The 21,247-nt window shown below is 47.0% G+C and overlaps 3 protein-coding genes and 2 pseudogenes across 5 annotated transcripts; 2 read left to right on the forward strand and 3 right to left on the reverse strand.

The window, feature by feature from the left end:
- Window positions 1–14: 14 nt before the first annotated feature.
- Window positions 15–5,842, forward strand: LOC114877980 (pre-rRNA-processing protein TSR1 homolog). 3 transcript variants are annotated; one of them, XM_029191238.2, is made up of 13 exons: window positions 1,192–1,437; window positions 2,132–2,402; window positions 2,475–2,721; window positions 2,790–2,987; window positions 3,059–3,283; window positions 3,346–3,514; window positions 3,574–3,774; window positions 3,861–4,084; window positions 4,390–4,653; window positions 4,715–4,825; window positions 4,893–5,100; window positions 5,477–5,643; window positions 5,753–5,842. In XM_029191238.2, the coding sequence occupies exons 1-12, from the start codon at window positions 1,251–1,253 to the stop codon at window positions 5,632–5,634; spliced, it is 2,463 nt and encodes an 820-aa protein (XP_029047071.2). In that variant the 5' UTR covers window positions 1,192–1,250; the 3' UTR covers window positions 5,635–5,643; window positions 5,753–5,842. The 3 variants fall into 3 exon arrangements, with proteins under 3 accessions (XP_029047072.2, XP_029047071.2, XP_029047070.2); XM_029191239.2 differs by lacking the exon at window positions 1,192–1,437 and adding an exon at window positions 15–222 and having other exon boundaries at window positions 5,477–5,757; XM_029191237.2 differs by having other exon boundaries at window positions 5,477–5,757.
- A 70-nt stretch (window positions 5,843–5,912) lies between these two features.
- LOC114877982 lies at window positions 5,913–7,213 on the forward strand. The gene is made up of 5 exons (XM_029191243.2): window positions 5,913–6,003; window positions 6,101–6,199; window positions 6,288–6,553; window positions 6,649–6,864; window positions 6,937–7,213. The coding sequence occupies exons 1-5, from the start codon at window positions 5,979–5,981 to the stop codon at window positions 7,198–7,200; spliced, it is 870 nt and encodes a 289-aa protein (XP_029047076.2). The 5' UTR covers window positions 5,913–5,978; the 3' UTR covers window positions 7,201–7,213.
- Window positions 7,214–7,665: 452 nt separating this feature from the next.
- Window positions 7,666–7,842, reverse strand: LOC114878015 (annotated as a pseudogene).
- A 6,760-nt stretch (window positions 7,843–14,602) lies between these two features.
- On the reverse strand, window positions 14,603–14,780 carry LOC114882588 (annotated as a pseudogene).
- Window positions 14,781–18,547: 3,767 nt separating this feature from the next.
- LOC123988615 (mucin-5AC-like) lies at window positions 18,548–20,514 on the reverse strand. The gene is made up of 2 exons (XM_046289306.1): window positions 18,700–20,514; window positions 18,548–18,577 (listed from the first exon to the last, which is right to left on the reverse strand). Exons 1-2 carry the CDS (start codon window positions 20,512–20,514, stop codon window positions 18,548–18,550), a joined length of 1,845 nt encoding a protein of 614 aa, XP_046145262.1.
- Window positions 20,515–21,247: the final 733 nt, after the last annotated feature.

Raw genomic sequence — 21,247 nt, forward strand, 5'->3', positions numbered from 1 at the left:
TGTCCCTATAAAGGTTGAAGGAATTTTTTAACGATACACGTGCTTTGTAAAAGATGTTTGTTAACTTATAATGTCATCTTCTGGATAGAATATACAAGTCTTAAAAGAAAATGGGGATAACTAAACAAGAAGTGCATCGTCCTGGTTCATTGAAACAAACAAATAAAGCGCATAAAACTGGTAGACACCGAAGTAAAGGTTCTATAAGTAGCGAGGTTAAAGGTAAGGTTATTTATCACTAGATTGATAAATTCAATTTGACTCATTTACGATTTTATTGCTATACATATAGAAAAACATAAATAATTTTTTTAAAAACATATATTGGTTTTTAATAGAATTATGAAATGTATATAAATACTAATTCCTTCCCCTCCCCACTCCTTAGTTCCAAAAATCCATATGTGTTATTCCTACATTTCTTCTATTGTGGACATTTACTACAGGGTGCTATTATAAATATATAATTTTGAAGGGATATATTGTTTCGCTTTTGGCCTTGAAAAAGGTCGAGTTCTTTTAAGTTTCAAAGAAAGTAATTATTAACCCACTAGTTGCCACGATCACCCACGATCCCCATTTGGGGATTTTTGAATTTTACGTACACCACTTGGCGCCAAAAATATGCATATATATAACTTATCCGGCCAAAAATTTCAAAAAAAAAAAATTTGGCAGTTAATGAATTAAGCATAGATGTTCCTGTTTTAAATTTTTCGTAGCCCCGAAGAGGTATTTTAAAGAAAGTATGCTTTTTTCCAAAACATACTTAGAATAAAAATGCGCAAAAAAGTATTAAGTGGTTCCTAGAAATCTGTCCAAGCACCGTTTCAATGTCTATATAAAAATATAAATTGCTACAGCATATGACATATGTTGTATTACAGCCATAAGTAACATAACACAGTTCAAGAATATAAATTTATTAATTGATTTCTGCAATTGTTTTCATTTGACATCAATAGTGGTGTCAACCATGGAAACAAATGACTGTTTCTTATTGCTCTGCACTGCAATGAAACACGTTGGCATCCGAGTTGCATCGAAGTTGTCACAGTGAAGTTGGCTACACATTGACTAACACATTCACGCCGCGTCGGTGTGCACTTGGAGGGGGGACGGCCTATGTTAAAAAATAGGCAGGCCCCCCTCCCCGTGCACCTCGCCCGTTGGCTCACCGACGCAGCGTGAATGTGTTAATGAATGTGTAGCCAACTTCACTGCGACAACTTCGATCCAAAGCCATTAAAATGTTGTCCGCAAAGGACGAACGTTTACTTCAAAAAGGTGCTATTATTGCACTCCACAAAGCTGGAAACAGCAATGTGGAAATTGCAAAAATAGCCCAGTGTTCGGTTCGTACCGTTCAAAGATATGTAGTAAGGTATTCCGTTTATGGTACCGAAGGACTGGTGGACTTGCGTCAACTAAACAGAGGTAAGCGATACACGACCGAGGAAGAAGATAAGCTGATAGTCGGTAAGATTGAAGAACATCCCTTTCAGACCGTGGTGAACATTACCGCAGATTTGAATATAGGAAGGTCAAAGTACATTATCTATAGACGTATGCGAGTGGCCGGTCAGCACTCCCGCCGGGGGTAGGTGCAGTTGCTGCAAAGACATCGCGATGACCGCGTTGGATTTGCATTGCAGCATGTATCTGCATCACAGGCTGAATGGGATTGCACAATCTTTACCGACGAAAAAGTATTTTCTTAAGCCTCGGATCGCGTGCTCCATGTTTGGAGGCCCCAAAGGGCCTCTAGGTTTGACTAGAAATATGTTTCTCAATGTAGGGAGAGTGGGCGCATCACGTGTGGCTTTTGGGTTTAGGTAATTCCACATGGTCCTGGAGAGCTGGTAGAAGTATCAATCATAGCGTCAGTTCGTCTAGTATATTTTGTAATTTCAAATAAATTATTGAAATAAATATTCTAAAGCTTTTATCGGATGATTATGTTAATTATTTTAAACTTGGACTCCAAGGTCAGTGGTTTTTCACTAGATGAACTGACACTATGATTGACACTGTACCTATTTTGACGGATGTGAGTCCGGCAATCTAGTTTTATAGTGCATGTTATTACTTTCATTGTTTTACATATTTCTAAGTACACTATAATGTGTAGGAAAACCTGGAGTAAAAGTTGCGTCGAAACGGATTCGTAAGAATCTTGGTAAAGATGCACGAAGACATCAGTCCTCCCAAATTAGACAAAAGAAGAGAGAAGAGGTATTGCAACAGAAAAGGGATTTTGGTGGATCCCAGTCAGCACCTATTCTTGTATGCATTATCCCGTTGCAAGAAGACTTAGATACTCAGAATATATTATCAGTATTAACAAAAGCAGACGAGACTGCAGTTGTAACAAACAGTCCTTGCGGTATAACACATTTAAGGTATAACATCCAATTCATGAGTAATGTTAACAAAAATGTAAATGACTAATTATTAACTCCTTCTTTTAACAGCATACCTAGATTTAAACAGAGATTTTCTGTTATTGTACCACCAGTTGGCAATGTGTTCGCTACCTTGGATGCAGCAAAAATATCTACGACTATTCTTTTTGTTGCTTCTGCTATAAATCAGGATGATAAAAGCCCAAAACACGAGGTTCTTGATAATTGGGGCAGAGAAATTATTTTGCCTTGCGTTGCTCAAGGCTTGACTACTCCAGTAGTAGCACTTACAAACATGGAAAGTCTTCATATAAAGGTAAAACCAGTTTCTATGTAATTAGCAAACATGATTTTCATTATCATAAATTATCAATTTTCTTGTAGAAACGTCAAGATTTTAAAAACTACATACAATCTGAAATTTCCAAATGGCTTCCAGAAGAAAAAATTTGTCCTTTGGACACTTCTACCGATGCTTTAAACGTATTAAGAAAAGTCGGTTCTCAGAAACAAAGGACCGTATCGTACAGGAGTAAGAGAGCACATTTATTGGCAGAAGAAATAAAGTTCAAGTGTAATGAAGTAGGTGTCCAGATAATTGCTATTCATAATAGTAAAAATATGAACTCTTAATCAATTATAATTTTACTTAGGACTCAACAGACCTTGGAACTCTCACAGTCTCAGGATACTTAAGAAATGTACCGTTATCAGTTAACAGTATAATACATATACCTGGATTTGGGGATTTTCAAATGTCTCAAATTGATGCTCCAGAGGACCCATACCCCATAGAAAAGAAAGCAAGGAAACATTGCAATAAAATGGACGAGGAACCATCTGTTAGGGTTCTCGAACGTGCTGATCCAAAGAAACAAGTAATTATACAAATAAAAATCAAAAAGATCGTTTAACCCTAATGGCTGATTAATTTCCCTAGGAATCTCTTGAAAGTGAAAACGTACCTGACCCTATGGATGCTGAACAAACTTGGCCCACAGAAGAAGAATTAGCTCAGGCTGGAGCTGCACAGAAAAAGAAAATCGTGAAAAGAGTTCCAAAGGGCACATCTGAATATCAAGCAGCTTGGATCCCTGACGAGGATGGAGGTACTTTTTGTTAAAAAATTGGATTTGAATATCCTCAAAATATTTCTATAATTTTACAGAGGAATTGAGCGAGTACTCGGATGAAGAATCGGAAGAAAAAATGTCTGTCGATATAAAATCTGAACCAGACAGTGATGCAGGGACAGAAGAAGACGAGGAGGAGTATGATACAATCACGATATCAGAAGCTCCTGATGAACAGCGATACGACCAAAATATTGATATGGTAGAGGAAAAGGAAGCAATAGAAAAATTGAAAGGTGTGTTTGCTTGACATAAACAATTTTTCTTTTTTAATTAATATCCTTCAATTAATGATGTGACTTTATTTGCCTTCTAAATATAGAAGCAAAATTAGATGCACAGTTCCCTGATGAGGTTGATACACCCCAAGATATTTTGGCAAAACAGAGGTTCCAAAAATATCGAGGACTAGAGTCGTTCAGGACGAGTCCCTGGGATCCAAAAGAAAACCTGCCTAGTGATTATGCTCGAATATTTCAGTTTGAAAATTTCGATCAAACGCGCAAGCGTATATTTAAAGAGTGTCAAGAAATAGAAGGAGCTATGGTATGTTCATCTAATAATCATTAACCCTTTGAGCGCTATGAACACATATATGCGTTCCGCAAAATCGTTCTATAGTGCCATTTATGAACGCATATGTGGATTCTCACACAACCATTCAATTTGAGCTATGAACACATATATATATATATAAGATAAAATATATGGCATATGGGTTCTCACACAACACAGTCAAGCATGCGCGTTGTAAAAAGTGGGCAGCCCACAGCACACGCTTAACCAATTCAGCGCTCAAAGGATTAATCTTGCCAAGCATTTATTTAACGTACTATTGAAATGTATTACAGCCTGGTTGGTACATCACGATTCACATAACAAATGTTAGAAGAACCCTCTTCACTGCATTTTTCACATTGGAGAACCGCCCGTTAGTGGTATTCGGTTTACTACCGAACGAACATAAAATGTCCGTCTTAAACGTGGTACTTAAACATACCAATACTCTTTCGATACCAATAAAATCCAAGGAACGATTGATATTTCAATGTGGATTCAGAAGATTCGCCAGTCGTCCGATATTTAGTCAGCATACAAATGGAAATAAACACAAGGTACGTGTTTAATTTTTCAAAATTTCTAATATTTTGTTTCTAAAAACCGACGTTGTTTCAGTATGAACGGTATTTCCAACCGGAGAGCACGATTGTAGCAAGTATGTTTGCACCGATTACATTCCCTCCCTGTCCAGTTTTGTGTTATGTTGAAAAATTAAATGGATCTTTGGTAAGGAAACGATGGTTGCTGTCATCTAATTTCAACGTTAATGCATATTAAACTAATATTTTTACAGGCACTAGTCGCAACTGGTAGTGTGTTATCTGCAAATCCAGATAGGATAGTTGTAAAAAGAGTGGTCCTCAGTGGCCACCCGTACAAAGTTCATAAGCGGTCAGCGGTTATAAGATTCATGTTCTTCCACCGAGAGGACATAAATTGGTTCAAGCCAGTCGAATTGCGAACCAAATATGGACGCAGAGGACACATAAAAGAGCCATTAGGTAAACGACAGTGTCGAATTTTCTGCATTTAAATACAAAAATTATTATTTTTATTTATTTTTATTATTATTATTTATTATTTTTATTTATTTTTATTATTATTATTTATTATTTTTATTTATTTTTATTATTATTATTTATTATTTTTATTTATTTTTATTATTATTATTTATTATTTTTATTTATTTTTATTATTATTATTTATTATTTTTATTTATTTTTATTATTATTTATTATTTTTATTTTTATTTATTATTATTTATTATTATTTATTATTTTTATTTATTTTTATTATTATTATTTATTATTATTATTATTATTATTATTTATTATTATTATTTTATTACTATTTCATTATTATTATTTCTATGTGTAGGTACACATGGTCACATGAAATGTGTATTCAATGGGCAGCTGAAGTCACAAGACACAATCCTAATGAATTTATACAAACGTGTGTTTCCTAAATGGACATACGAACCATTATTGTTAACGGAATCATCACACGAGGAGCAGAGTATGAATGTAGAATAAAATTTATTGGTTTGTAATATTTATAATGATAAACTGTATATATAAGCATATACATATATGTTTAAATATGTATAAAAACGTAAAATAAATTTTGTTTGGTAATTCATCATTTCTACAGATATACATACAATGCGTTTAATTTAATATACTTCATCACGTTACATTACATGGTAACATTGAATGGGGAACACAGGTTACCCAGTTGAAAAAAAAATGTGTTTATTTTTATTATACTAGGTATTTGTTTTCATGAGCTCCGAATGTATCACGTGACATTACCTATGCGAAACGATTACATGCTACTTGCCTAGTAATAATTATAGTTAAGAAACAATTAATTTAAAATGGATTTTGATACTGCTTACATTGGTAATTATTAAAACTTTGTATTAAGAACTTACGAGAGTTTTGTAATAAATAAAATAATAGAATTGTCAAACTGTGAAATTAATGTTTACTTTTACAGAACCCTTACTTGATGGTTGGTTAGAAGATCTTCAGACAAGAATTAAAGAACAAGAAAATTGTGTTAATGTCAAAGATGAATATTATATGCCATTTATAGGTAAATGATGTATATAAATTTATTTGTTATATTCAATGAATAAATGATAATACTAATCACGTATATATATATCAAATATTAATTTCAGCTATACCAGTCCCAGTTGTCAGTGCAATTTTAAAAATAACAGAATATCTTGAGCTAGGACCAGAAACTAAATATGTTGCCATTCATTTATATGATAAATTTATGTGTAATTATTTTTGGAAATTATACAAAACTACCAACCAGACAGAGGACCATTGGTCAGAAGTTTGTAAAAAAATATCTAGCCAGGCAAAATTGTATCTTATGTCGTGTTTACAATTAGCAAGTAAACTGGATTCACATTCAAATAATTTAGGGATATCACAAGTACATATATATATATTGTATCATTTTTATATAATTATTATTATATCATTTTTATTTATTAGTATTGGTATTTCAATTTCTTTTGTGTAACATAGGTGCTTAATGTTTTGAAATGGATTGATGGGAAAACCGAATATACGCGCAGTATGATCTTTTCATCAGAGTATGAAGTATTCAAAATGGTTGAATTTAAAATGCCCCTTTGCACTCCCTTAAATTGTGTAGATGTGCTTTTAGCTGCAATTGGACTTAAGAATACTACAAATTTGCAAAATCTTGTTATCAGTTTATTGGATTTAGTTTACTTACAGGTTTGATTATTTTCATACATAATTATAAAGTAATACTATTATATAATTTATACAGCAAGAATATTCTTATAGTGGGAAATGTTGTACTCTCAACAACAGTATTTGGTTTATGGGCATGTTGCTACAACTCATCAAGAAAAAAGGAACTGTATGACATTAAAATGTAATGTTTTATTTCTAGCTGCTTCTGTAATTCTTTGTGCAACATTTTTTTCCTGCATTGATAATGAAGCAGCAAAAATTATTGCCTCAAAATTATCAGAATTTGTAAATATAAACCCCAATGATATTTGGAAAATGGCTAATATACTTTTTATGATGGCAGTTCAAGAATAAATAATAATTAAACAGAAATATGTATTTTAATATTTCATAAACCTCATAATGAATGCAACAATTGGTTTATTTTAAAAATATAATATTTATAATATTATTTGATTTTATTTATTTCTATGCTATACGTAAAAGCAATTATAAAACTATTTTTTAATAAAGAAAAAACTAGATCAAAATTGAAATAAAAATAAAAACGAATGAAACGAAGACGACTGTGCGAGTCGCTCTATGCGATAATCACAAATAAAATTCACAAATTAGGGGACTGGGGACTTTGTTAATATCGGAGTTACACGAGTTGTATAGGGACCCGCGCGTCTCGTATATAGTCCCCTCCTAACCGCAATTAGTCCCTATGCGCTTAGTGGTAGGAGCGTGCGCCGAGCGAATTACTCAAGGTTTCAAAAGAAATTGTAATACAATTTTAAATTAAACTGCAAAATAAATAATTTATGCTTATAATATATAGTGTGGGCCGCGTCCTGCGGTAATGCAATACAGGTGCGACCCGTGTCGGAGTCGGAGCAAGCTCCGAATTCCGACCTTTTTCAAAAATGAGATTAATATTCTGACTCCCCAATGGGGAGTGTATCAGATATTAAGCTGATAAGAACAGATAAAGCGCTTTTATTTTCAAAATATGTTTCCTCAGGGACAAGTCCCTGAGGTGATACATTTTCCAGGTTGTGGGCCTGGCCCCAAATGTAATATAAAAAGAAAAAAAAAAATGTTGGTTTAATGCAACGGGGGCATCCCCCGCTGCATGCGTCGCGAATCTTCAGTAAGTCAAATCAACATTACAATAATAAAAAGACGGGGCAGATGACCCTCGTAGTGGGTCTTCTTTGTATTCTCGCGCGCCCAATGTTTGCGCTAAAAAGAAAATAATATGTCTTAATGTAGATATATAGATGTGTATAATATGGAGTATAAATATATCAGTCATGCTGTATCAATGGATATAAACAATAATTAATATTAGTGTAGGTAAGAGAAAAAGAAATGAATAGGACATTGATACAGTTAGAATTAGAGTAAGGAGCACCGACACATGTTTCATCCAAGGAAAGAAAAAGAGACAAAATAGATAATTTGGTCGGTGTTCCTCACGTTCGAGGAGATGAGGGTTCCCGGGCCTCGCCCTCTAGGTCCACGTTGTCTCTAATATTATCAGTACTGGACACCGTGTACTGTCTGATACCCGAGACATGTTCGACGTACATGTCTCGGGACCACGCGATTGTTTCGGCTACCATTAATTTTCGCATCAGGGATGCATATCGCGGCGAAATTCGTAGCAGTTCCAGGAGGAACTCATTCCCCGGATCCCAGGCGCCCAGGGCGCCCACAATGAAGGCATCTAAATACACTTTGTAGCCGCGCCCTTTTAGAGAGTCAGCTAGTTGCTGATATTTATTAATTTTTTCAAACCTTGCGTCTACGATGGCCTGCATCGTATTTTCGAAGGGCACGGCTACGTCGACCAGTACTACGGTCTTCGACGCTTCGTGCGTGACAACGATGTCCGGGCGAAGCGCCGAAGACTCTCCTGTCGCCCCGGGGACACGCCTGTTGATCCGGATCTCACCGGGAAGTCGGATCGCCTTACTCAACCTCAGGACGAGGTTGTCGTGCCGTCTCTGCCTGGCGGCAGAATGAGGACCGCAGTGGCAGAGCACATGAGGAAGGCTTTCCAGCGTGTATCCGCATCGCCTGCAGCGTTTATCCTCGCTCCCCCATCGACGGGCTCCGTTTAACGGGAGCACGTCGAGGCGGGCGCGATGGATAAACCTCCAATCAGCAAAGCGGATAAACGCGCCACCCCTCATGAAGCGATTGCTCGCCGCATGTTGGATGGTTGCCTGGAAAACCTTACCCTGGTCCGGCTTCCGAAGAAGCGAGGACACATAGCGCTCCGTCACTGCGGCCCTCATCCTGGTGATGACGTGTGCCTTGGCAAGAGGCGGCACGACCACCCGACGTCCGTTTCGGGATTCCATCACAATCGCGAGTTCAGCTCGATCATCGCACCACTCCCAGCGAAAGCCGAGACGCGCTCCGGATCTCAGCGCGACAGACCGCACCCTCGACCAAAACGACGAACGACCAGTCGTTGGTCTTGACCAGTCCCCGGCCAAAGAGCCCGACAGGTACTGGGCAAGATCCCGATCGGTCGGAGCTCGGCGAAGCTTCTCGCTCGCGGCAGCTTCCAGCGTGAACCTCGCGATACGAGCCACTACCGTGTCCTTAGCATTCAGCAACCTGAATGCATGGGCCACGGCAGTGACCTCAGCGAGGTCCGCTATCGGAGGGAGCCCACATCCTCCCAGTGACGGGGGAATGTGGACTACCTCCGGGCTAGCGCGCTGGGGCAAGTGGAGCCATAGCTTAACCGTCCGCTTGATAGCTTTGTCAAGCTCCGACAGGGTCATTCGCCGTATATTGGCTCCCCTCAGCAGGAAATCGAGACGCGGAACAATAAATGTCGCCAGCGCCTCGATCTTCTGCCAGGGGGCGAGAAGTGAGCGGTCCAGCGCGCCCAGATCCTCTAACACGCCTCGGATCGTGGTGTAGGGCGTCTGATCAAGCTGAACCCCGGTTGGGATCCCTAGGTGTTGGTAAGACTCACCTTTTTCCAGAGCCGGAACGGGTTCCTCCTGGATACGGTACACGGTGTCCAGTACATCGTCCCGGCCTCTAATGTGCAGCGTTGCGCACTTTTTAGCGTTGAAGGCGAGGCCCAAGCTGGCCGCAATGATCTCGATGTCACGCAGTAGCCTCCTCATCTCCTCTTCGCTCTCCGCCAGCAGCGCGATGTCGTCCGCGTAGGCGAGCTCCACAATCCTTTGTCCCGCAATTTTGTATCCAGTGGTGGAGTCTTCGGCTGCGCGGACGACCGGTTCTAATGCCAAATTGAACAGGATAGGGCTAAGAGGGCATCCTTGTTTAACCCCGGATTTTATGGGGATTCTATCTGTGTATCCCTCAGCGGTACGGACCCTCGTCGCGCAGTCTGTATACATACTGGCGACGATATTTGTCATCACCCGCGGCACCCCGGCGTTGGTGAGCGACTCTAGGATAGTGGCGTGCGGGATCGATCCAAAAGCATTGGAAAGATCCAGCCACGCCACCACCAGTTCTCCCTTCTTCCTCCGAGCGTCGGCGATGCATTCCTGCAGCACGAAGTTGTGCTCGAGGCACCCCTCGTACGGCAGGAAGCCCTTCTGGCCTCGTGAGAGCCGTCGGTTTTGTACGGCCCAGTGAGTGAGGCGGTCGGCCATTACAGCGGCGAAGAGTTTCGGCACAGTATCACCCATCGCGAGTGGTCTCCAGTTGGACAAGTCATCCCGGTCACCCTTCTTATAAATAAGAACGGTGTTTGACTCCTTCCAAACGCGCGGAATATGCTCCATCCTGAGACAGGCGTTGAATAACGCCGTTAGGAGCGTGGCGCCTGGGTCGACATCGCGCAAATCACCGTAGGTTACGCCGTCGGGACCCGGAGAAGATTTCTTCATCCGGTCCAGGCGGCGACTCACCTCGGTGGCCGTACATGTCGTCACCAGAGCGTCACTCCCCTGTGCTGTCTCGTAATGGATAGTCGGGAGGGGCCCCGCACGATCCCGGAGAGCATACATATCTGCGAAGTGTCGCTGGACTGCGTCCTTCGACACCTCACAGTGTGGAGAGGACCCTTTCAGGACCTCTCGCACCGCACGCTTCCGGTTCGCACGGAACAAGCGCTGAATGCGCGTCGCCTCCCGAACATATTCCTCGCGGTTGGCAGGAGTACCGGTCGTCGTCGAACTGTCCCTCGGACGGTGAGACTCGCCTTCCCTCCTCGCAGCTGGTCGTGGCCGGCCACCCCTCCCACTGGTGGCTGGATTTGCGGCCCGTTCGGTATCCACGGCCCGATGCTTAACGAAGAACTCCGCCACTTTCGCAGCGAAGTCCTCCAGCGCCTGAAGCGTCGTCACCGTTTCGGCTTCCTCAACGAGACCTGCCCTTTCGACACCTATCGCTGCCCTCGTGCTCCTACGGAGCACTTCGGGTCGGTCGGTGTCGGGGGTCGGTTCGTCGAGTCGGCCGGCGTGTGGGACGGCATCAGGGAGCCGTGTGTCCCGACGCGGGTCGCGCCCTCTCCGGGATCCCCGGCGCTCAGGTGAAGTCGGGGACGTCACTCTCCCCCGCCGGTGCGTCGCGGGCGACTGTGGGGCCCGACCTCTGGGGGGTACTCTTCGATCTATTGTTTCGCGGGATCTTGTACTTGTATTGTTATTGGTGCCCCCTCGGCCCCCCCTGTTCTGCCCGTTGTTTGATCTAAAAACAGAGCCCCGGTTTGACCCGGGGCAATTAGTCGCGCTGCTAGCGGCATCACTTAGCCTAGGACAATCACAATTACATCGACTAGAATTATTATTCAAGTCGATAGGGCTAGTAGCCCTATCGACAGTCAGTGGCCTGCTCCGAGGCCCCTGCTCCGCCCCCTTAGGGGTCCTTACCACGGGTGGCTCCCGGACCAATTCCTCATCTTGTTGCTGTTGTTGTTGTTGTTGCTGCCGTGGCTGCCGCGCCTGCGTCTTCGGTGACGGGGTCGTCAGTATTCCCTCCTCTTGCTGCCGCCCAGCCCTTCTCCTCGTGATCCGCGGCGTGACGTCCCGCCAGTCCTCCTCGTCTTCAGCACTTGCTCCTCTTCTTCCTCCCCCTCCATTCTTCCTTTCCTCCACCGGCGCCGCTGGTACCGCTGGCGACGCCTCGGCTATAGCAGGGAGAAGATTTCTTCTCCCAATGCGCCCTGTGGTGGGGGACGGTAGGGTGGTGGGTCCGTCCCCCTTCCTCTTCTTCTCTTGTGACCCCCCGGGCGACATAGTCTTCGCCCGGGTACTCCTTCTCGTCACAGGGCGCTCCTCCGGCGTCTTCTGGGTGGCCATGTCGCTCACCGTCGCACTTCCCGTTGGCGGGCTTCTCCTTCCCTGGTTCCTTGTCCTGGGGGGGGTCCGAGGGGGCTCCGTGGTTGCCCTGGCAGCCCGCGCCCTGGTCATCGGCGCGGACTCCAGGAGCACCGTATCCTCTTGAATTCTCTTCTTGAGCCCCCTCGGCGAGGTTCCCCCCCCGCTCCTTCTTGTTGCGACGGTGACTACGGCCACCGGTTTGCTATAGACCGAGGTCGTCGTCAGGGTCAGTGTTCCCGCCGTCGCGAAGGTGCACGTCGCCACCACTGGCCTGATAGGGGGCGCTTGAGCTGTGCATGCGCCCCCGGCTCCTTCTTTTGACACGGGCGGGAGGGAGGTTGCCCGTGTCATCCTCCTCGTCGTCATGGTTGTGGTGGTGGTGGTCGACGTGCCCCTGGTGACCTCTGCATAGGTGACGGCGGGTGTCACCTTCCTGGTCATGGTGGTGGTGGTGGTTCGTCGGGGCGGGCCAGGTTGAGGAGGCTCTGTTGTGGCCCGGGTACTCCTTCTCTTCAACCCCGGGCTCTTCTCTTTCTCTTTCAGTGGGGGGGTTAAGGTGGAAGTTACCCCCCCGCTTGGCCTCCTCATTGACGCTGGCCCGCCGCTGGTCCTCTTTGCGGCGCCGGTCCCCGCTGGTGGGGTGGTGAGGTCCACAGTCGGCGGGGTGGCGGGACTCCCCGTGGATGGAGGTCGTCCATCGGCGGGGCTGGACGGCGTCCCGCTCTTCCTCGTGGTCGTTGTCGCTGTCTTTTTAATAGCCCAGCCCGTCAGTAGGTTTTTCCCCGTCACCGATGAAGTAATTACGGGTTTCTTCTTCGGCGCAGTCCTGGATTTGGCAGCCACGGTGGTCCGGGAGTTGGTTTGGGTAGTTTTAGCGGCGCGCGTAAGCGCGCCTCCACCCGTGGTGGTCCCTGCCGCTTCCATCGGGGACGGAGAGGGCCTCTGCGTCAGCTCGGCTACAGCCGCGTCGGTGGGTCGCTCCTCGGCTGAATCCCCCTCAGCCGGGGGTGCACTGCCGCCGTCATTGTTACTGTTACTTGCATTAATGGACGGCCGCGCCCCAGCGGCACGAGGCTCTGCACTACCTTTATGTGAGTCTGCGTGGTGCTTCCTCACTTTCTTCAGTGCGTAGACACTGTCGTCTGTGAAGGAACACACCCCGCAGACCCACTTTCTTTTTGCGCCAGGGTGGTGGAGGCGCAAGTGTTTTCCAAGGTCCTCGTGTCGCTGGTACACGGCCGACCGGATCCAATTTGACGGCACCCCTACGTTGCAGAAGGGGCAGGGGAACGTCTCGGGGAAAGGGAACGTTATTATCACATCGTTTCCCCTGGCAGTGCAGCTCGGCTGAGGGCTCGTCATAGTGTATATTAAATAAATAGTAAAAAAAGAAAAAAAAATAAATAAGTATATAAATATAAAATGAATCCGTAGAATAAATAAAATAATATAGTAAAACAGTCAGCACTGATACGAAATGTAGGTACTCCCCAGTCAATAGTTAAAACTTAAGGCTATAGAAATAAATAAATAAAATGAAATAGAATAGAATAAAGAAAAATAAAAATAAAATAAAATAAAATCAATGAATAAACGGGTATATATACCTGAGGTATATATGTCGCGAGGATAGAAGAAAAGAAAATAAATAAACAAAAGTAAATAAAGTCAAAATAATAAAATAAAATAAATAAAATAAAGTAAAACCTTAATCTAGTGACTAGATTAGATCGAAAGATAAAACAAAAACGAACGAACGGAAAGACGACCGTGCGAGTCGCTCTCCGCGATAATTTGCAAATTAAATCCGCAAATTACCGCACACAGGGGACTGAGCTGTGAATATCGAGTTACACAAGTTGTAAAAGGACCCGTGTACCTCGATAATTAATCGGAAAAAGAATAGTTAATCTACTGCAAATCGAAAAATTTCTAGCTAAATAACTAGAATAATAGAATAAAGTCTACCCGTAACGGTCTAAATGTCTATATTTAGCCTATACGGGAGCACAAAAACTACAGCAAAAAGTGGATTTCAGCAAGTCGGTTAGTGGGACAAACAGCTGTTATCGGTTTAAACGACCAGCGTTCTCACGGATAACAGCTAAATATAAACCAAAACAAAGACAAACGCGAGCAAGGCCGCACCGGAATCGGATACGGCGCGAAAGGGTTTCGATGTATCGAAACAGTCCGCCTGGAGTTGACAGCGCTTTGCCTGCTCCAGGTGGCACCACTCTACAGTAACGCTACACTACGGAAAACCACCACCAGACTCCCAATCTCCACTTACCGCGCAGTTCAGTCGCCGCTGTGCTGAGCGAGTCGCACCGCCGTTGGAAAAGCCAATACACGAACGCGATCGCGGATAAAAAAGAAAAAAAGACTAGAAAATAGAAAAGAGGAGTCAGAATATTTTAAGAAGAGCAATGTATGTTTCTAAATAGCAAATGTGGGCCGCGTCCTGCGGTAATGCAATACAGGTGCGACCCGTGTCGGAGTCGGAGCAAGCTCCGAATTCCGACCTTTTTCAAAAATGAGATTAATATTCTGACTCCCCAATGGGGAGTGTATCAGATATTAAGCTGATAAGAACAGATAAAAGCGCTTTTATTTTCAAAATATGTTTCCTCAGGGACAAGTCCCTGAGGTGGTACATTTTCCAGGTTGTGGGCCTGGCCCCAAATATAATATAGGAAATAAAGAAATTGTTGGTTTAATGTAGCGGGGACATCTCCCGCTACATGCATCGCGAATCTTTGATATGCCAAATCGACATTACGATGATAGAAAGAAGGGGCACATGGCCCTGGCAGTGTGTCTTCTTTATATTCTCACACGCCCAGAGTTTGCGCTAAAGAGGTACATCTTGATATAAATATATAAATATGTAAAATATAGAATACAATATCAGTCATGGTGAATCACTAAGTATAGCGAGTAGTTAAGAATTAATATTATTATAGGTATAGATTACTTAGAGTAAGGAGCACCGACGCATGTTTCATATTATTAGTAGTGAAGCTATACTTGGATAATAAATAAAAGTGATAAGAAAAGAAGAATATAGAGAATATAGAAAATAATAAATGGAAAGAGAAGGGCAAGAAATAACAAGACAATATTTGGTCGGTGTTCCTCAATTTCGAGGAGATGAGGGTTCCCGGGCCTCGCCCTCTAAGTCCACGTTATCTCTAATATTATCAGTACTGGACACCGTGTACTGTCTGATGCCCGAGACGTGCTCAACGTACATGTCTCGGGACCACGCGATCGTTTCCGAAATCATTAATTTGCGCATCAGAGATGCGTATCGCGGCGAAATTCTAAGTAGCTCCAGGAGGAACTCGTTCCCCGGATCCCAGGCGCCCAGGGCGCCCACAATGAAGGCGTCTAAATATACTTTGTAGCCGCGCCCCTTGAGAGAATCAGCTAGGTGTTGATATTTGTCAATTTTCTCGAATCTTGCATCTACGATGGCCTGCATCGTATTTTCAAAGGGCACGGCCACATCGACCAGTACTATGGTCTTCGACGCTTCGTGCGTGACAACGATGTCCGGGCGAAGCGCCGAAGACTCTCCTGTCGCCCCGGGGACACGCCTGTTGATCCGGATCTCACCGGGAAGCCGGATCGCCTTACTCAACCTCAGGACGAGGTTGTCGTGCCGTCTCTGCCTGGCGGCAGAATGAGGACCGCAGTGGCAGAGCACATGAGGAAGGCTTTCCAGCGTGTATCCGCAACGCCTGCAGCGCTTATCCTCGCTCCCCCATCGACGGGCTCCGTTTAACGGGAGCACGTCGAGGCGGGCGCGATGGATAAACCTCCAATCAGCAAAGCGGATAAACGCGCCACCCCTCATGAAGCGATTGCTCGCCGCATGTTGGGTGGTTGCCTGGAAAACCTTACCCTGGTCCGGCTTCCGAAGAAGCGAGGACACATAGCGCTCCGTCACTGCAGCCCTCATCCTGGTGATGACATGTGCCTTGGCAAGAGGCGGCACGACCACCCGACGTCCGTTTCGGGACTCCATAACAATCGCGAGTTCAGCTCGATCATCGCACCACTCCCAGCGAAAACCGAGACGCGCTCCGGATCTCAGCGCGACAGACCGCACCCTCGACCAAAACGACGAACGACCAGTCGTTGGTCTTGACCAGTCCCCGGCCAAAGAGCCCGACAGGTACTGGGCAAGATCCCGATCGGTCGGAGCTCGGCGAAGCTTCTCGCTCGCGGCAGCTTCCAGCGTGAACCTCGCGATACGAGCCACTACCGTGTCCTTAGCATTCAGCAACCTGAATGCGTGGGCCACGGCAGTGACCTCAGCGAGGTCCGCTATCGGAGGGAGCCCACATCCTCCCAGTGACGGGGGGATGTGGACTACCTCCGGGCTAGCGCGCTGGGGCAAGTGGAGCCATAGCTTAACCGTCCGCTTGATAGCTTTGTCAAGCTCCGACAGGGTCATTCGCCGCATATTGGCTCCCCTCAGCAGGAAATCGAGACGCGGAACAATAAATGTCGCCAGCGCCTCGATCCTCTGCCAGGGGGCGAGGAGTGAACGGTCCAGCGCGCCCAGATCCTCTAACACGCCTCGGATCGTGGTGTAGGGCGTCTGATCAAGCTGAACCCCGGTTGGGATCCCTAGGTGTTGGTAAGACTCACCTTTTTCCAGAGCCGGAACGGGCTCCTCCTGGATACGGTACACGGTGTCCAGTACGTCGTCCCGGCCTCTAACGTGCAGTGTTGCGCACTTTCTAGCATTGAAGGCGAGACCCAGGTTGGCTGCAATGCTTTCGATTTCTTGTAGTAAACGCCTCATCTCCTCTTCGCATTCCGCCAGCAGCGCGATGTCGTCCGCGTAGGCGAGCTCCACAATTCTTTCCCCCGCGATCTTGTATCCTATGGTGGAGTCCTCGGCTACGCGGATTACTGGCTCTAGTGCCAGATTGAACAGTATGGGGCTGAGGGGGCAGCCCTGTTTGACCCCTGATAGTATGGGGATTCTATCTGTGTACCCCTCAGCGGTGCGGACCCTCGTCGCGCAGTCTGTATACATACTGGCGACGATATTTGTCATCACCCGCGGCACCCCGGCGTTGGTGAGCGACTCTAGGATAGTGGCGTGCGGGATCGATCCAAAAGCATTGGAAAGATCCAGCCACGCCACCACCAGTTCTCCCTTCTTCCTCCGAGCGTCGGCGATGCATTCCTGCAGCACGAAGTTGTGCTCGAGGCACCCCTCGTACGGCAGGAAGCCCTTCTGGCCTCGTGAGAGCCGTCGGTTTTGTACGGCCCAGTGAGTGAGGCGGTCGGCCATTACAGCGGCGAAGAGTTTCGGCACAGTATCACCCATCGCGAGTGGTCTCCAGTTGGACAAGTCATCCCGGTCACCCTTCTTATAAATAAGAACGGTGTTTGACTCCTTCCAAACGCGCGGAATATGCTCCATCCTGAGACAGGCGTTGAATAACGCCGTTAGGAGCGTGGCGCCTGGGTCGACATCGCGCAAATCACCGTAGGTTACGCCGTCGGGACCCGGAGAAGATTTCTTCATCCGGTCCAGGCGGCGACTCACCTCGGTGGCCGTACATGTCGACACCAGAGCGTCACTCCCCTGTGCTGTCTCGTAATGGATAGTCGGGAGGGGCCCCGCACGATCCCGGAGAGCATACATCTCTGCGAAGTGTCGCTGGACTGCGTCCTTCGACACCTCACAGTGTGGAGAGGACCCTTTCAGGACCTCTCGCACCGCACGCTTCCGGTTCGCACGGAACAAGCGCTGAATGCGCGTCGCCTCCCGAACATATTCCTCATGGTTGGCAGGAGTACCGGTCGTCGTCGAACTGTCCCTCGGACGGTGAGACTCGCCTTCCCTCCTCGCAGCTGGTCGTGGCCGGCCACCCCTCCCACTGGTGGCTGGATTTGCGGCCCGTTCGGTATCCACGGCCCGATGCTTAACGAAGAACTCCGCCACTTTCGCAGCGAAGTCCTCCAGCGCCTGAAGCGTCGTCACCGTTTCGGCTTCCTCAACGAGACCTGCCCTTTCGACACCTATCGCTGCCCTCGTGCTCCTACGGAGCCCTTCGGGTCGGTCGGTGTCGGGGGTCGGTTCGTCGAGTCGGCCGGCGTGTGGGACGGCATCAGGGAGCCGTGTGTCCCGACGCGGGTCGCGCCCTCTCCGGGATCCCCGGCGCTCAGGTGAAGTCGGGGACGTCACTCTCCCCCGCCGGTGCGTCGCGGGCGACTGTGGGGCCCGACCTCTGGGGGGTACTCTTCGTGTGGTTGTTTCGCGGGTACTTCTATTGTTAAAGTTGTTAATAGTGCCCCCTCGGCCCCTCCTGTTCTGCCCGTTGTCCTGGCTGAAAACAGAGCCCCGGTTTGACCCGGGGCAGTTAGTCGCGCTGCTGGTGGTTACACTTAATCTAGGACAATCACAAGAACATTGACTAGAATTATTGTTGTTAAAGTCGATAGGGCTAGTGGCCCTATCGACAGTCAGAGGTCTGCGACGAGGCCCCTGCTCCGCCCCCGTAGGGGTCCTTACCACGCGTGGCTCCCGGGCCACTTCCTCATCGAGTTGCTGTTGTTGTTGTTGCTGCCGTGGCTGCCGCGCCGGCGTCTTCGGTGACGGGGTCGTCAGATCTCCCTCCTCTTCTTGCCGCCCAGCCCTTCTCCTCCTGTTCCGCGGCGTGACGTCCCGCCAGTCCCTTACATCCTCTTCCACTCCTGTCCTCGTTTCCTGCTCCTTCCTCTTCGTCTTTTCCGGCGCCGCAGTGACCGCTGGCGACGCCTCGGCAATAGCTGGGAGAAGATTCCTTCTCCAGGTGCGCCCTGTAATGGGGGACGGTATGGTGGTAGGTCCGTCCCCCCTCCTCGTCTCCTGTGTTGACCCGGGCGATAGAGTTTTTGCCCGGGTGCTCCTTCTCGTACCAGGGCGCACCTCCGGTGTCGTTGGGGTGGCCACGTCGTTCACCGTCGCGGAGCCCGTGGATGGTGGTGGGCTCTTCCTCTGCCTGGCTTGCTGCCTTGTCCTGGGGGGGGTCCGAGGGGGCTCCGTGGTTGCCCTGGCAGCCCGCGCCCTGGTCGTCGGCGCGGACTCCAGGAGCACCGTATCTTCCTGGATCCTCTTCTTGATCCCCCTCGGCGAGGTTCCACCCCCGCTCCTCCTTGTGGCGACGGTGACGACGGCCACCGGTTTGCTGTACACCGAGGTCGTCGTCAGGGTCAGTGTCCCCGCCGTCGCAAAGGTGCACGTCGCCGTCACTGGTCTGGTGGGGGGCGCTAAGGTGGTAGACGCGCCCCCGGCTTCCTCTTGTTTCGACACGGGCGGGAGGGAGGACGCCCGTGCCATTCTCCTGGTGGTCATGGTGGTGGTGACGGACGACGTGCCCCTGGTGACCTCTGCGTAGGTGACGGCGGGGGACACCTTCCTGGTCGTGGTGGTGGTGGTTCGTCGGGGCGGGCCAGGTTGAGGAGGCTCCGTCGTCGCCCGGGTACTCCTTCTCTTTGCCCCCGGGCTCGTTTCCTTCTCTTTTAGTGGGGGGGCTAAGGTGGAAGTTACCCCCCCGCTTGGCCTCCTCATTGACGCTAGCCCGCCACTGGTCCTTTTAGCAGCGCCGGTCCCCGCTGGTGGGGTGGTGAGGTCCACTGTCGGCGGGGTGGCGGGACTCCCCGTGGATGGAGGTCGTCCATCGGCGGGGCTGGACGGCGTCCCGCTCTTCCTTATCGCTGTGGATTTCACGGCCCAGCTCGTCAATAAATTTCTCCCCGTCACCGATGAAGTGATTACTGGCTTCTTCTTCGGCGCGGACCTGGTTTTGGCAGCCACGGTGGTCCGGGAGTTGGTTGAGGTAGTTTTAGCGGCGCGCGTTAGCGCGCCTCCACGCGTGGTGGTCCCTGCCGCTTCCAACGGGGACGGGGAGGGCCTCTGGGTCGTCTCGGCTGGCGCCGCGTCTATTGAGGGTCGCTTCTCGGCTGGTTCACCCTCAGCCGGGGGTGCGCTGCCGCCGTCCCTACTACTACTACTGCTACTACTCGTGCTGACCGGCGGCCGCGCCCCAGCGGCACGAGGCTCTGCACTACCTTTATGTGAGTCTGCGTGGTGCTTCCTCACTTTCTTCAGTGCATAGACACTGTCGTCCGTGAAGGAACACACCCCGCAGACCCACTTCCTGCTTGCGCCAGGGTGATGGATGCGCAAGTGCTTTCCAAGGTCCTCGTGCCGCTGGTACACGGCCGACCGGATCCAGTTCGACGGCACCCCTACATTGCAGAAGGGGCAGGGGAATGTCTCGGGGAAGGGGAACGTAATTATGACATCATTTCCCCTGGCAGTGCAGCTCGGCTGAGGGCTCGTCATGGTATAATAGATAGATAATAAAAAAAATAAATAAATAAAATAAGTATATAAATATAAAAAAGTATAAAAAAGAATATAATAAGTCAATCACGATAATATACTAAGATAATCAGCACTGTTACGAAATAGGGACTCCCCAGTCAATACTTAAAACTTTAAACTAAGAAAATAAATAAACAAAATAAAAGGAAAAGAAAATAAAAAAAAAATAAAATAGAAAGGAAATAAAATCAACAAATAAAACGGGTAAATATATATACCAATGGTATATATGTCGCGGAAATAAAAGAGAAGAAATAAATATACGAAAATAAATAGAAATAAAACAAGTAAGTCACAATAATGAAAGAAAAATAAAATAAAATAAAACCTTAATCTAGTGACTAGATTAGAGATCAAAGAATAAAACCGAAAACGAACGAAACGAGGACGACCGTGCGAGTCGCTCTCCGCGATAATTTGCAAATTAAATCCGCAAATTACCGCACACAGGGGACTGAACTGTTAATATCGAGTTACACAAGTTGTAAAAGGACCCGTGTACCTCGATAATTAATCGGAAAAAGAATAATTAATCTACTGCAAATAGAAAAATTTCTAGCTAAATAGCTAGAATAATAGAATAAAGTCTACCCGTAACGGTCTAAATGTCTATATTTAGCCTATACGGGAGCACAAAAACTACAGCAAAAAGCGGATTTCGGCAAGTCGGTTAGTGGGACAAACAGCTGTT

The sequence above is a fragment of the Osmia bicornis genome, chromosome 16, assembly GCF_907164935.1.
Source record: "Osmia bicornis bicornis chromosome 16, iOsmBic2.1, whole genome shotgun sequence".
NCBI lineage: Eukaryota > Metazoa > Arthropoda > Insecta > Hymenoptera > Megachilidae > Osmia > Osmia bicornis.

Excerpts from the sequence above, each read along its gene's own strand:
- LOC114877980 (XM_029191238.2), top strand. The coding sequence starts at position 1,251 with ATGTTGTCCGCAAAGGACGAACGTTTACTTCAAAAAGGTGCTATTATT. Across the intron at positions 1,438-2,131 it reads CTTGCGTCAACTAAACAGAG|GAAAACCTGGAGTAAAAGTT; the intron begins GTAAGCGATACA and ends TATAATGTGTAG. Across the intron at positions 5,101-5,476 it reads ACACATAAAAGAGCCATTAG|GTACACATGGTCACATGAAA; the intron begins GTAAACGACAGT and ends TTCTATGTGTAG.
- LOC114877982 (XM_029191243.2), top strand. The coding sequence starts at position 5,979 with ATGGATTTTGATACTGCTTACATTG. Across the intron at positions 6,200-6,287 it reads ATATTATATGCCATTTATAG|CTATACCAGTCCCAGTTGTC; the intron begins GTAAATGATGTA and ends TATTAATTTCAG. Across the intron at positions 6,865-6,936 it reads TGGATTTAGTTTACTTACAG|TGGGAAATGTTGTACTCTCA; the intron begins GTTTGATTATTT and ends ATATTCTTATAG.
- LOC123988615 (XM_046289306.1), bottom strand. The coding sequence starts at position 20,514 with ATGACGAGCCCTCAGCCGAGCTGCACTGCCAGGGGAAATGATGTCATA. Across the intron at positions 18,578-18,699 it reads TGGCCCGGGAGCCACGCGTG|ATTAAGTGTAACCACCAGCA; the intron begins GTAAGGACCCCT and ends TGATTGTCCTAG.